Source organism: Equus asinus, chromosome 24 (genome assembly GCF_041296235.1).
Source record: "Equus asinus isolate D_3611 breed Donkey chromosome 24, EquAss-T2T_v2, whole genome shotgun sequence".
In the NCBI taxonomy this organism is placed as follows: Eukaryota; Metazoa; Chordata; class Mammalia; order Perissodactyla; family Equidae; genus Equus; species Equus asinus.
In genome coordinates this window covers 63,618,192-63,631,131 of record NC_091813.1, presented here as the reverse complement: position 1 = coordinate 63,631,131, position 12,940 = coordinate 63,618,192, and the positions used below count along the sequence as shown (strand labels likewise).

Below are 12,940 nucleotides of genomic sequence, written 5' to 3'. Positions count from 1 at the left end.
ACAGCTGTTTTAATTGCTACAAAGAAGTCTTTTGTGTGGCTATATATGATTATTTAGCCAGTCTCACTTGTTGGACATTGAGGTGGTTTGTAATTTCTTAGTGTAGATGGCTGTGAAGATAGTCTTTATGGCTGTCTTTGCACCTGTCCATAACTGACATTTTCATTAAACAATTTGCTGGAAGTACAGTTGCCGAGTGCAGGGATGCAAAAACTGTAATGCCCTTTATTGTATTGATTACAAATAGGGGCGCTTTTAGAATCGACATTACGGTTTCTAAGACAGAAAAGGCTCTGTTGGGTATGATCCTAGCACCTCAAGTTCCCCTAGGAGCTAAGGCGATAATGTAAGTGAGAGACACCTGGTGCTGAGGGAAGGCAGGCCGGATCCTAGTGCTCAGGGAAGCATGTGCATATGAAGGGAATTGCGGCCGGCTGCAGTGTGCTGGGCTCATCCCATGGTGCTGCCACTTGAGCTAATTCCTGGAATGTGTAAGAAGGCAGACTAGTGTAGCCAGCTCTTCTAAATTTTCTTGAGAAGGGCTAGAAATCCAGATTTTTATTTCTAGTCTTTCAACTCTTAAGTATCGGCTCAAACTTCAAACACTGTAGGTCAAAGAGAATGCACCTGTGGGCCTCCAGGTGGGGCATCAGTTCTAGAAAAGCCATGCTCTTTTTCACATGGTAGACACTGTGATGGGATTGTACGTGTGCTTTACCTGCATGTGTGACAGAGAAAACCCCGTCAGAACCTAACATTTGGGCCTTAGCAGTGACTTATTAAGTAATTCTATAACAAAAGTTATTTAATTTCTCAAATGGTTTTAGTTACATATTTGAAAAACAGACTAAAACCATTCAAGCATGTTCTTATTTCTCAGTGAGCAGAGGGCTCCTGACGCTCATTGAAAGTGCCACAGAGACCAGGGCCAGGCTCAGGCTCTGAGGGCATCACTGCCAAGTGTCCTACACAGCCAAAATGATTGACAGGGAGCTAATTCAGATAGTTAAGTTCAGATTTATGCCGGGTTCCCTATAAGTAGAGTAACTCCTGTATGTGTGTCAAAAATGGGAATTTTTATTTTCTTTCCGTTTGTTTCTCCTCAGCCTTATTCACAGCATTGCTACCAGAGTGATAAAACTTGCTCATGCAAAGTCCAGCGTGGCCTTGGCTCCTGCCCTTGTGGAAACTTACAGTCGTTTACTGGTCTATATGGAAATAGAGTCTTTGGGCATCAAAGGATTTATCAGTAAGATGGGACTTTCTGGTGTTTGTAACCATTAACCCATTCATTAATTCAACAGGTACTCTTATGGGTGCTGGGGACTCAGCAGTGCACAGAAGCCACTGTCGTCATAGAGGTCACCTGCTAATGAGGGAGACAAAAAAGTAAATAAATGAAATAAACAATTTATCAGGTGATGTCTTATAGAGAAAAGGAAAGCAAAAAAGGATAGGAAGTGTGAGCGTCAGGGGAGTGAGTTGCATTTTTAATGAAGTGGTAAGAAAACGGCTCAGTACTAGGTGCTTGGGATACAGTGAGCAGGACAGACTGGTCCCTGTCCTCATGGAGTCCTTGGTCCTGTTTGCCCCCTTTGCTGTATGTCTTGCTGGTTGGCCCAGAGGCAGCAATGGGAACTAAGTCTGAGTGGCAGCAGGGCAGCAGTTTTCCTGCAGTCCAGAAGACAGATTATAATGTCTGTTAGTTACTCTGCAGTTCTAAAAAATAGGTACTTTCTAATATGGAAGTGTTTTTGTGATTCATGATAATCCTGACTTTTCATCAATACAGTATAACTTTAATTTTAACCATAGTTACTCTTCCTCCCAGATAATTAAGAGTTGAATCAAACTTTCTTGGGAGAGAGGAGGAAATAAGAGCAGGTATGCTGCAATTTGTATATCAAAAAGTGATTCTCATGCTTCAAAAGGGTGGGAAAATTAACTATAAAAATAGCTTAAAAGAGAACTGAGAAGTGAGGAAGGTAGAGTAATTTTTTTTCATATCTTGTCTCTTAATTTAGATTTCCAGATGAACTTGAGTATCATTTGTCAAATTGCAGGAAAAAGCAAACTTGGCATTATAATTAGGATCTGCATTTTTTTCTTACAATTAAAATATAAATTATGGAGAAAGAATAGAAAATATATGTGTATATATGTGTGTGTTCATGATCAAATCTTTACATAGATTTTACTCAATGTGACTTTTCTTCAAATAGCTTTTAATGAGTAGCTTTTAATAATTGGTACTTTAAATTGTCTTATTCCTCAAGGTCAGCTTCTGCCCACTGTTTTCAAGTCTCATGCCTGGGGGATCTTACACACACTCCTGGAGATGTTCAGCTACCGGATGCACCATATTCAACCTCATTACCGAGTTCAGCTCCTGAGTCATCTTCATACTTTGGCTGCAGTTGCACAAACAAACCAGAACCAGCTCCATCTCTGGTGGGCTCATGGGAAACTGTCTTTCCTTAAGATTTATTAGAAACTTTGTTGGAGATGGGCGACTTAATCCTGTACTTTGTCATTTTTTTTCTTCGTTTGTCATAAAACTCTCCTTCTAGAGTATTTTAATTTCAGTATAGAGGGAGTCGAGTCCAGTTTTTTAAACAGAAACTTGTTAAGATAGTTGAGTCCTTGCCGTGGGGTCTTGGAACTGAGAATAAGTACTTCCGAGGCCTTTGACATTATGTTCTAACTCAGCCCTTTAGAATACTGGATTTAAATATACTTCAGATTATGGTTAAAGTAGCATGTCATTTTGATTTTGCTCTAATTGAAAATATATTTGAGATAGAAAAATGTAGTTTTTGAAATGCTGTATATCCAGATGAAATTTTTTAGTCCCACCGGCTACAAGCTATCTTTTTCAAATGTGTAAAAATGTCAGATGGTTTTCACTGTAACATTTTGGCTCCTCAGATTTTTTTAAACAAAGTAAGGAAAGCTCATTCTCACAGAAGAGTTCTAATCAAGAAGAGAAATTCATAGTTTGTATGGTTTTCCATTATAATTAACCTAGAATTAGATTGAATTCTATAATTCTGAAATTTTATAGGCAAGTCAGCTTCCTCATGTTTCCTTTTGTTCTCTCCCGTTTCAGTGTGGAGAGCACTGCGCTCAGGCTCATCACAGCCTTAGGTAGCTCGGAGGTCCAGCCGCAGTTCACACGCTTCCTTAGCGATCCCAAGACGGTGCTGTCCGCGGAATCCGAGGAGCTGAACCGAGCCTTGATACTGACCTTAGCTAGAGCAACTCACGTGACAGGTACGGTGAACATGCGGCCGATGGTGACAAACACAGATGAATTTAAGTGTGCTGTGTTCCTGCTGACGATTAAGGGAGTCACATGCAGAAAAGACACTTTTCACTTGTTCAGGAAAAAACAAGTGTTTTGATATCTTCACCATTTCAGTTGTTAGTGTGGGTTCTTCTGTGTACCATCATTTTAACTAGGCTGAGCGTCAGCTTTCAGCCATCTTAAACGTCATTTTTTTTTAAAGATTTTATTTTTTCCTTTTTCTCCCCAAAGCCCCCCGGTACATAGTTGTATATTTCTCGTTGTGGGTCCTTCTAGTTGTGGTATGTGGGACGCTGCCTCAGCGTGGTTTGATGAGCAGTGCCATGTCCGCGCCCAGGATTCGAACCAACAAAACACTGGGCCGCCTGCAGCAGAGTGCGCGAACTTAACCACTCGGCCACGGGGCCAGCCCTTAAACGTCATTTTTAAGTTAGTGGATCTTGAGCTTTTTGGTCTCAGGACCACTTTACACTCTTCAAAAAAGTAGTTGAAATTCCCAAAGATTTTCTATTTATATGGATTATATCTATCAATCTTTACTTTATTGGATATTAAAATAGAGATTTTTAAATATTTATTTGATTCAGTTAAAAATAACAATAAATTTATTATGTGTTAACATAAATAACATTTTTTTTAAGATTTTATTTATTTTTTATTTTTTCTTCTCCCCAAAGCCCCCCAGTATGCGGTTGTATATTTTAGTTGTGGGTCCTTCTAGTTGTGGCATGTGGGACACCACCTCAGCATGGCTTGATGAGCGGTGCTATGTCCATGCCCGGGATCTGAACTGGTGAAACCCTGGGCCACTGAAGCGGAGCGCACGACCTTAACAACTCGGCCATGGGGCCAGCCCCTAAATAACATTGTTTATGAAAAAAAGTCTTATATTTTCCAAAATAATACTTCAGTGAGGGCAGAGGCACTATTGTTTTATATTTTTTTGTATCTCTCTTTAATGTCTGATGGACGGGAAGATAACTGGATTCTCATATTTGCTTCTGCTTTAATCTGTTACAATATGTTATTTTAGTAAAAGTAAGTGAAGAAAATATGGCCTCACATAGGTATGAGGTTGGAAAGGGAGGAGTATTTTAATAGCGTTTTCAGCTGATTATGAATATTGTTTGTTGTCACACTAAAATTGGACAGGTGATAGTTTCTTAAAGGTTAGTTGCAATGTGGAATCCAAAATCTTATCAGTGAACTTTTTGTACTCTGTTACATTATAATCCATTGGTCTATTTTGTATATTTAATGGATTTTTTATAATCCATGTATATTTTGTAACTTCATGAATTGGTGGTTTGGAAAATATTGGTTCACTGAATTATGCAGATCTTGCAAATGTTGACACATTTCATTATACAGTATCAGAAAATTGCAGTTGCTAAAATCACTACAAATTTCATTAGACAATTTTTAAGTTTTGGAAAACTATCAGGCTCATGGTGGTGGATACAAGTTTTCCAAAATTCTAATTTTCACTTGAAAGGTAAGATTTTATTGTTGGGAAAAGGTGCAGTCATTTGTTTTCTCTAAAGTCTATTTTTTTTGTTTTCTCTAAATTTGTTTATAGACTCCATTTGTTAATTTTCAGGAAAATGTCCATTAAATGCCCATCTGAAGAACTATAGTTTGCTGTCAGATGTTCTTTCAAGTAAAATTGGAATTCTATGAAAAAAAGAGCTAATTTAACTCACTACCCAGTGCACAAGTTCTTTTCCTCAAGATCCCCATCCTATCTCTGTGTAGCTGGAATACTTTATGCCTACCTACTTCTATTTTATCACAGACAGTGCTATAAAAAGGTGTACTGAAGGGTCGAAATATAATACTTTTTACTACTTCATCAAGGATATATTTTAGTGAACCTGGCACTTTTTTCCCCTGAGAGTATGGTGGTGAAGATCGCAAGGGCTGTTAGCACAGTGTGGTGCCACTGATGGGTTTGTTCCGAGGGCTGCAGTGCCTTTGCATCATCAGTGCACATATCCACACAGTAAAAAAGCCAGTCACAATTTAGTAGTAGTATTGCTTAATAGCTTTGACTTCATCAAATCCTTGAAAGGATATTGGGAACTCAGAGTCTGCAGACTACACTTTGAGAAGTGCTTTAAAAATTTAGGTTATTGAATTTAGCAACCTCAAATCCATTTGTGTAAACTATCTTGTTTTACATAATAAAACCTCTTTGATTTAGAGAGTTATACTTATAGTCGATAGCTTTTCAACCGCCAGGAGAGATATCTACTTTCTTAATCTATTATTCCCTTGGCCCGGTAAAGTGCTGATGCCTCAGTGTCATAGTGAACTCAATGAGCAAGAGTGGTGTACTACCATTGTACCCTTGGTGCTCTGTAACCTAAAACAACGATTCCAAATGTCTTTTGTCTTCTTTTCACTGATTGTGTTCCTTTTTACTAATGCAATAATTGAGATCATTGATAAACTAAGAAAATTTAGGTCCCAAGCTGACTCTAACTAGCTAGGCAAGTGAACTCACTGCGGTGACATTCACTGACATTCTCTGAGTGTGCAGAACTGTTTGTGACTTTCTCTGTGCTAATCGTTTATGAATTTTGCCTGTGATCACTTATATCTGGATTACATTTGCTTGTTTATGTTTAGATTTTTTTACAGGCTCTGATTCAATTCAGGGAACTTGGTGTAAAGACATACTTCAGACCATCATGAGTTTTACTCCTCATAATTGGGCTTCACACACCCTTAGCTGCTTTCCAGGCCCACTGCAGGTAATCTGGTCTTGAATTACCTATTGAATAGGTGTGAAATCCTTCTTCCCATTTACAGTGTTAATCTAGAGAGTTAGCTTTGGTGACATCCAAAGAAAATTAGTGCTTTTTTTTTCTTTTTAATCTTTCCTATTACTTCCGAAAACTCAAATCTCTTGAGTTATTTCTTGTCCTACTCTGGAAATGAATACATTTCTAAAAATTTAATCATTATGGTTTCATCTTAATAGTTAACAATTTTAGAAACTTGTGAGAATTAACACACTACCTGAAAAATTCCTTCTCATAGAACTGAAATGGGGAGAAATATAATTTAATGGAGCTTTTCAGAGTACATATATGCTACACTTAACTGAATAGTTTGTTACGGGGAGAAGAACTGTGAACTTGGCTTTTATAACATGGAGAAAGGAAAACCTCATCTGTCCTCTGCTCTTCAGAGAAAATTTTAGGCAAAATGAACATGTGTTTTCTGTAACTTCTCATAGTCTAGAGCAGTAGTTGTCAAGCTTCTCCGAGTCCCTGAGGGCCGTGGGAAGACGCAGCGTGCTGGGCCCCCGCTGTACAGCTGCTGCTTCAGTAGGTCCGGGTGGGGCCTCAGAATGTGCGTTTCTCCCAGGCCCCAGGGATGCTGCTGCTGCTGGCCTAGGGACCGCATTCTGAGAATCACTGGTCTGGTATAAGGGATCTTCCTTACAGAGATCCTAAAAGAAGCGAGCGAAGGGTACATAAATTTCTTTTCCTTTCTTTTTCCCTCAGAGATGAACAGAAGTATCAACAGATGATTGAAAAAGCTTTGAATTCAAGCTTGCTTGGAATTTCTGTTTAGGAAATATAGGAAAAGGAATTTTAGAGATAATCTAGTCAAGCCTGTGTATTTTCCAGATATGGAACTTCAGGCCTTGATTACTGAGTTGTTTCAGGTCACCTAGAGTTTATTAGTGTCAGAGTCAACCCTAGAACTGGTTCCTTGACTCTACATCCAGTGCTCTTTTTACTGCAACCATTGTAATAAACTTCTGACCTTCCTTTTAGGCATTCTTCAAACAAAATAATGTACCTCAGGAAAGCCGTTTCAATCTGAAGAAAAACGTGGAGGAGGAATACAGGAAGTGGAAATCAATGACCAATGAAAATGACATCATCACCCACTTTTCTATGCAAGGCTCTCCTCCTCTCTTCCTTTGTCTTCTCTGGAAAATGCTCTTGGAAACAGATCATATTAATCAGATTGGCTACAGGTAAGCCAGAAACCTAGATCTGTGTTCCATTTGGCAAACCGTTATACCCATGCAGCAATACAGTTTATTTTTTACTCTCTGCTTTCCAGAGTATTAGAGAGAATTGGAGCCAGGGCCTTGGTAGCCCACGTGAGAACATTTGCAGATTTCCTGGTGTATGAGTTCTCAACATCAGCTGGGGGTCAGCAGCTCAACAAGTGCATTGAAATTCTTAATGACATGGTATGGAAGTACAACATTGTTACACTGGACAGATTAATTCTCTGCCTGGTAAGAATATGCTTACATAAGAATACGTTTCTGAGCTGTCTCATTCTCTTTTGGATCAAGGTTTGTAGCTGATAGATCTCATGCTGATCTACTTTATATTGCTTCTAAAGATTTAATGAATTTATACTGTAATCAAGCATTGCTGTCACTTCCCTAAGGAAGTAGAGATTTCCCAATTTCTGTATTCATTCATTCAATAAGTATATATTGAATATCTACCGTGTACTAGGCACAGGAGGTATAGAGGTAAGTAAGACAGACATGGTCCTGGCCTGTGATGTTCTAAAAGTACAAGCAGTTAGACTTCGAGTTGATTCTCAAAGGCTCCCATTAGAGGCAGGAAGTAGTAAAAAGTTACTACATTTCTTTGCGAAGTGCTAATATAACCGTTTCTGTATACTTTGGTAGCCACAGTCATAGCTCAGTGATTCTCATTGCCACCCAATATTCCCCAAATGGTTTTTTCTCCTGACTTTGATGTCTGTTTCAGGCAAAATTTTAAGAAAAGACACCCTGAACCAGGATGGAAAATGCTGCATTTAAAAAAGTATTATCAGTGGTGATATTTGCGCTTGCTTAGTTGGTTTAACATTAACCTCTGAGCTGTGAAACATAGATATAAAGCTGGTTATAATCTAGTAGGGGAAATACGCTAAGTCTGTAAGTCACTAAAATAAAAGGATAAGATAGGGGCGCAGGGAAAATATCGCCAGGTAACAGTGAGAGATCACATCCACGTAGATGATGGATCCTGAAGGATGGATTAAATTTCAAAAAATAGAGATGGACATTCCAGACAAAAGGCATGGTGAGAGCCACAATAGCAAGGAAGGCTCAGATATGTTTGGGGAAGGCTGAACAGTTGGTGTGGAATAAACTAGATATATAGAGAAATTCTAATAATAGTGGGATTTTTACTGTGTTACAATTTAGACCATTGGACAATTTAGACCAAAGGAGTGGCAGAGCCACACCTTAGCACAGTATGGGCATTTTCATATAATTTTTCTGTTGTTCCCCAAAGGCCATGCGTAGTCACGAAGGAAATGAAGCCCAGGTTTGTTATTTCATAATTCAGTTGCTGTTACTGAAACCAAATGATTTTAGAAATCGAGTAAGTGACTTTGTCAAGGAAAATTCCCCAGAGCACTGGCTACAGAACGACTGGCACACCAAGCACATGAATTATCACAAGGTACTGGTTCTAATTCGTGCTTAAGTTCGTCCTTTTTAAGCCATACTTAGCTGTTTGGTTCATTGATTTGGCTGTTTTGCTGTGTTTCTGCTGTTTTCTCTCTGGTCTGGATAGAAGTAAATTAGCTCTCCAAATTTTCTCCAGGTTCTGTAATCCTTCTAATGTGAAGAATAAATTGAAACTGCAGTTTTAGTGGACATGGGTATTTAATACAAAGTGAAAAGAGTTACTCTAACTCCTTTTATACATGAGTCTCTTTTGGTGTATCTTTGCGTAATAGACTTTTTTTCAAGTAAAGGACTCTAGATTTCATTGCATTGCAGGAGCAAACATGGTTTCATATTCTTTTGAAATTGGCAAGTTTATTTAGCTCGTTTTTTTAAGAAAATAAGAAAGATGCCCTAAACATTTACCATCTCCTCTCTTGCACAGAAATATCCAGAGAAGCTGTATTTTGAGGGCTTGGCAGAACAGGTCGACCCTCCCGTGCAGATCCAGTCGCCCTATCTGCCCATCTATTTTGGAAATGTGTGTCTCCGATTCCTTCCAGTGTTTGATATAGTAATCCACAGATTTTTAGAGTTGCTTCCAGTATCCAAATCACTGGAGACTCTACTGGATCACCTAGGAGGCTTATATAAATTTCATGGTGAGCTCTTTCAACTTCTAATTCCATCTAATAGCTCTATAAACAAAAGTAGGCTGGACATGACCATAGGGACGATAGTGGTTGTAAAGGTTTTATTTAATTTTTTTTAAATAAAAGTGTTTTGAGGGTAAGTGCTGTGGGATGATGCCATGAAGTATAAAATATGACATAAAAATATAAATTGGTAGATCATTGCAAATGTATTAAATAGCAAAAAAAAAAGTGATATGCAGGAAACACCTTATTTTATGCAGTGTGTGATTAATTGCCACATAAGTGTAGAAGGAGGAAAATATGGGTTCAGAACAGAGTGATGTTACTTGAATTAAACAGATCTTGGCAGGCTTCCTGGATGGATAGGATTGAAACTGTGATGCATGTGATTTGTATAAACAGAAAGGAGATGAGAGCATACTAGGCAGAAGGAATCCTTTGGGAAAATCATGGAAGTAGAAAAAACAAACCATTTGAAAAGCAATTACCTCCTTGGGCTTAATTGAGAATTTATATATTGTACTTGACTATAGATCACCTTAAATGCCAGTCTGAGAAGTTTTTATTTTATAACCTGAAGATAATTGAGAGTCAACTAGAAGTGACTAAGTAAGGCCATGGTATGGAGAGCATTATTTTAGAAAGATAAACGCAGCTGTAGTTGGCAGCATGTCTTGGAAGGAGAAAGCCATTTCAAAGACTGTCAGAAAATTCAGGAGTGTGATCAGTATCTAAACAAGTGTGAAGGCATTGGAAATGAGAAAGAAGGGACAGATAGCAAGAAAGAAGAACTAAAACTTGATGAGCTGGTTATGGAGGGAAGCATATTGAAAGAAAGAAATCCAAGACAACTCTAACGTTTTAAGCATGATCACTGGAGAGTGGTGGGGTCAGTGACAGAAGTGCAGAAGCCCTGAGCAGCCACTCTGGGGATCAAGTGTATTATCTGTAGGGCAGTTCTTCTGAGTCCTTTGTCAAAGATGTCTTCCTCCCAAGCAGAAGCCTGAATTGCGTTTTAGCACTACAGAATAGCTAGGAAGTCCAGAGCATTCCTTCAAAAATATTTCTCTTTTGAATTAGGTAATGTATGTACCCAGTACAGAAGGATATGCAGTGAAAAGTAATTAGTCCCATCCCTGTCCTCCATCTGGGCAGTTTCTTTCTGTGGAGGCAACCACTGCTACTGGCTTGTTGTGTATCCTTCCTTAGATATTCTCTGTTGGTTTTTTTTTAACACAAATAAAATGTAGTATACACATTGTTCCGCATCTTGTTTTTTCTATCTTTATAATGTATTAGGGTTGGTTATTTTATAGCAGCACATAAAAAGCTGCCACACTCATGCCATAATTTACTAAATCAGTCCCTTGTTTTTGACCATTAAGGCTGTTTCTAATATTTTGCTAGTGTAAACAGGGCTATAATGACGTTCCTTGCACATATGTCATTTTTATAGGATAAGTTTTCAGAAGTGAAATTGCTAAGTCAGAGTGTGATGAATATCCTGAAATACATGCTGTGTGTGTTAGTAGAAGACTTCCGCCTTGTCCTAAATAAAAATAGGCATTGTGTGCAATTTACCCAGCATGTGAAATAGTTTAATAATCTTCTGAGCTGTTTTTCAGTAGTTTTGAAAACAGGATTTCACAGATGTCAGTAACCAGATAAACATTGTTGTGATCCCTTTTCTTCTTGGCAGATCGTCCAGTGACTTATTTGTATAACACTCTGCATTATTATGAAATGCACCTGAGAGATCGTGCCTTTCTCAAACGAAAACTTGTCCACGCAATCATTGGCTCTCTCAAGGACAATCGACCTCAGGGCTGGTGTCTAAGTGACACTTACCTGAAGTGCGCTATGAATGCACGAGAAGAGAATCCTTGGGTCCCAGATGACTCCTACTATTGCAAGTTGATTGGCAGACTAGTAGATAATATCCTTTTTATTATAATTTTCCAAACTCATCAGAAATAACTGTTGATTATGAGAACGTCTTTTTCTTTTTGAGATAATATGTTTATATATTCTAAGACTTCAATTTTTTTAAACATCATTTTTATTTTTACTTCTATAAAAGTTTTGAAATCTTAAATTAGCAGCATCATGCCAGATGGGCTGAAATCCACTCCATTAAAACCTGTTTTTAAAAACAGACTTTATGGAGATTTGTTTCAAAGAAAAAACTCCTAGTCCTAAATAAGTGTACCGTGTATTGTATTAGATGCATCTATTCACTACGAGAGAATATAGAATCTGTTGCTTTAAATAACTCCCTGAATACTTTTTAAAATGTTAATATTAATAGATAAAACATTTTTCTCTCTTTTTTAGTGAAAAAGCTGCTATTCTGGTATTTTATTTCTTCATTTTGATTTCATGTTTTAAGTTATCAGTACACTATACTTAATGTCTATATACCATGCCACTATTTACTAGATAGGGCAATTTTACGTAAATGGGCATGATTTATTTTCCTACAAAAGAATTCTTTTCCTGGGGTAAAAGAATTACTCATTATAGAGTAATTTGCTTACTAGCTGTCCTGTAACTATTAAAAGAAATCAGTTGATGAAACCTAGGGATACCTTAGTTGCGTCTGTAGCTATCATAATGTCATAGTTATAAGAGGCCACCTATGTAGGACCAACCATTTATGGCTTGTAGTTGATCACATGGTTGCTGTCAGTACATTTCAGTTATGTGAAACTTATTTGTATTTGGTTTGTATTATTTGCCTCTTAGTCTTTCTGATAAATCATTTCTTGGGGGCTCATAATCAGATAAATTGATAATCAAATGAGACATTTACATGTGAAACATTTTGAAAACTGTAAAGCACTATATAAATGTGAGCCATTACGCTCAAAATAAATAGTTATTTCTTTAATCATCTGCACCAATGGCTGGCAAATCTCCTGGTCCCTTCCCAAACTGTGACTGGAGATTCAATGAGTTTCCCAACCCAGCTGCCCACGCTCTGCATGTTACTTGTGTGGAGCTCATGGCCTTGGCTGTTTCAGGTGAAGATGTTGGAAATGCCCTTCTAAATGTCGTCCTGAAAAGGTGTGTATCCTGTTTCATGCAGTAAGAGTTCTCGTTTATTTGTGAAGAGAATGATATTTATTTGGAGCTGTTAGACACACCTGTTGTCCCAAGACCATGCACACTGGATAGTAACTGTTGTCTGGTTCCAGATCTTGTCTTTGGGATATATGTATAATGGAATAAAGCCTGGACAGGGTCAGAAGACCTCTGTTTGTACCCATTTCTTCTCTTTGTTAGCGTTTTGACATTTAATTTAGGAACAACGTTAACTTGTCACTAAAGACAGACTTTCAAGATTCCTTTCTTAAAGTTCAGCATAAAGTAGGGGATAATGATTGGAGAAGTATAAATAAGTGGAAATAGACCATCTTCAGCCCAGTGACCGTTGTTAAAGGAGGCAACCAGAAAAAAAAAGCCTTATTTTGTTTTTGTGTATATTAAATTTTTAGTTGATAAGAATCCACTGTTGTTTTATTGGCA

At 37.9% G+C, this 12,940-nt stretch overlaps 1 protein-coding gene across 4 annotated transcripts in view; it reads left to right on the top strand.

Moving 5' to 3' along the window:
• Positions 1 to 12,940, top strand: part of MED23 (mediator complex subunit 23) — a 39,320-nt gene that overhangs the window by 20,662 nt on the left and 5,718 nt on the right. For all 4 annotated transcript variants that reach the window (XM_014847729.3, XM_014847727.3, XM_070496133.1 and 1 more), the window contains 10 exons: positions 1,107 to 1,249; positions 2,277 to 2,451; positions 3,110 to 3,273; positions 5,939 to 6,063; positions 7,099 to 7,304; positions 7,394 to 7,574; positions 8,599 to 8,769; positions 9,202 to 9,418; positions 11,112 to 11,348; positions 12,313 to 12,478. In XM_014847729.3, the coding sequence (XP_014703215.2) occupies positions 1,107 to 1,249; positions 2,277 to 2,451; positions 3,110 to 3,273; positions 5,939 to 6,063; positions 7,099 to 7,304; positions 7,394 to 7,574; positions 8,599 to 8,769; positions 9,202 to 9,418; positions 11,112 to 11,348; positions 12,313 to 12,478 (1,785 nt within the window). The remainder of the gene's footprint in view (positions 1 to 1,106; positions 1,250 to 2,276; positions 2,452 to 3,109; positions 3,274 to 5,938; positions 6,064 to 7,098; positions 7,305 to 7,393; positions 7,575 to 8,598; positions 8,770 to 9,201; positions 9,419 to 11,111; positions 11,349 to 12,312; positions 12,479 to 12,940) is intronic.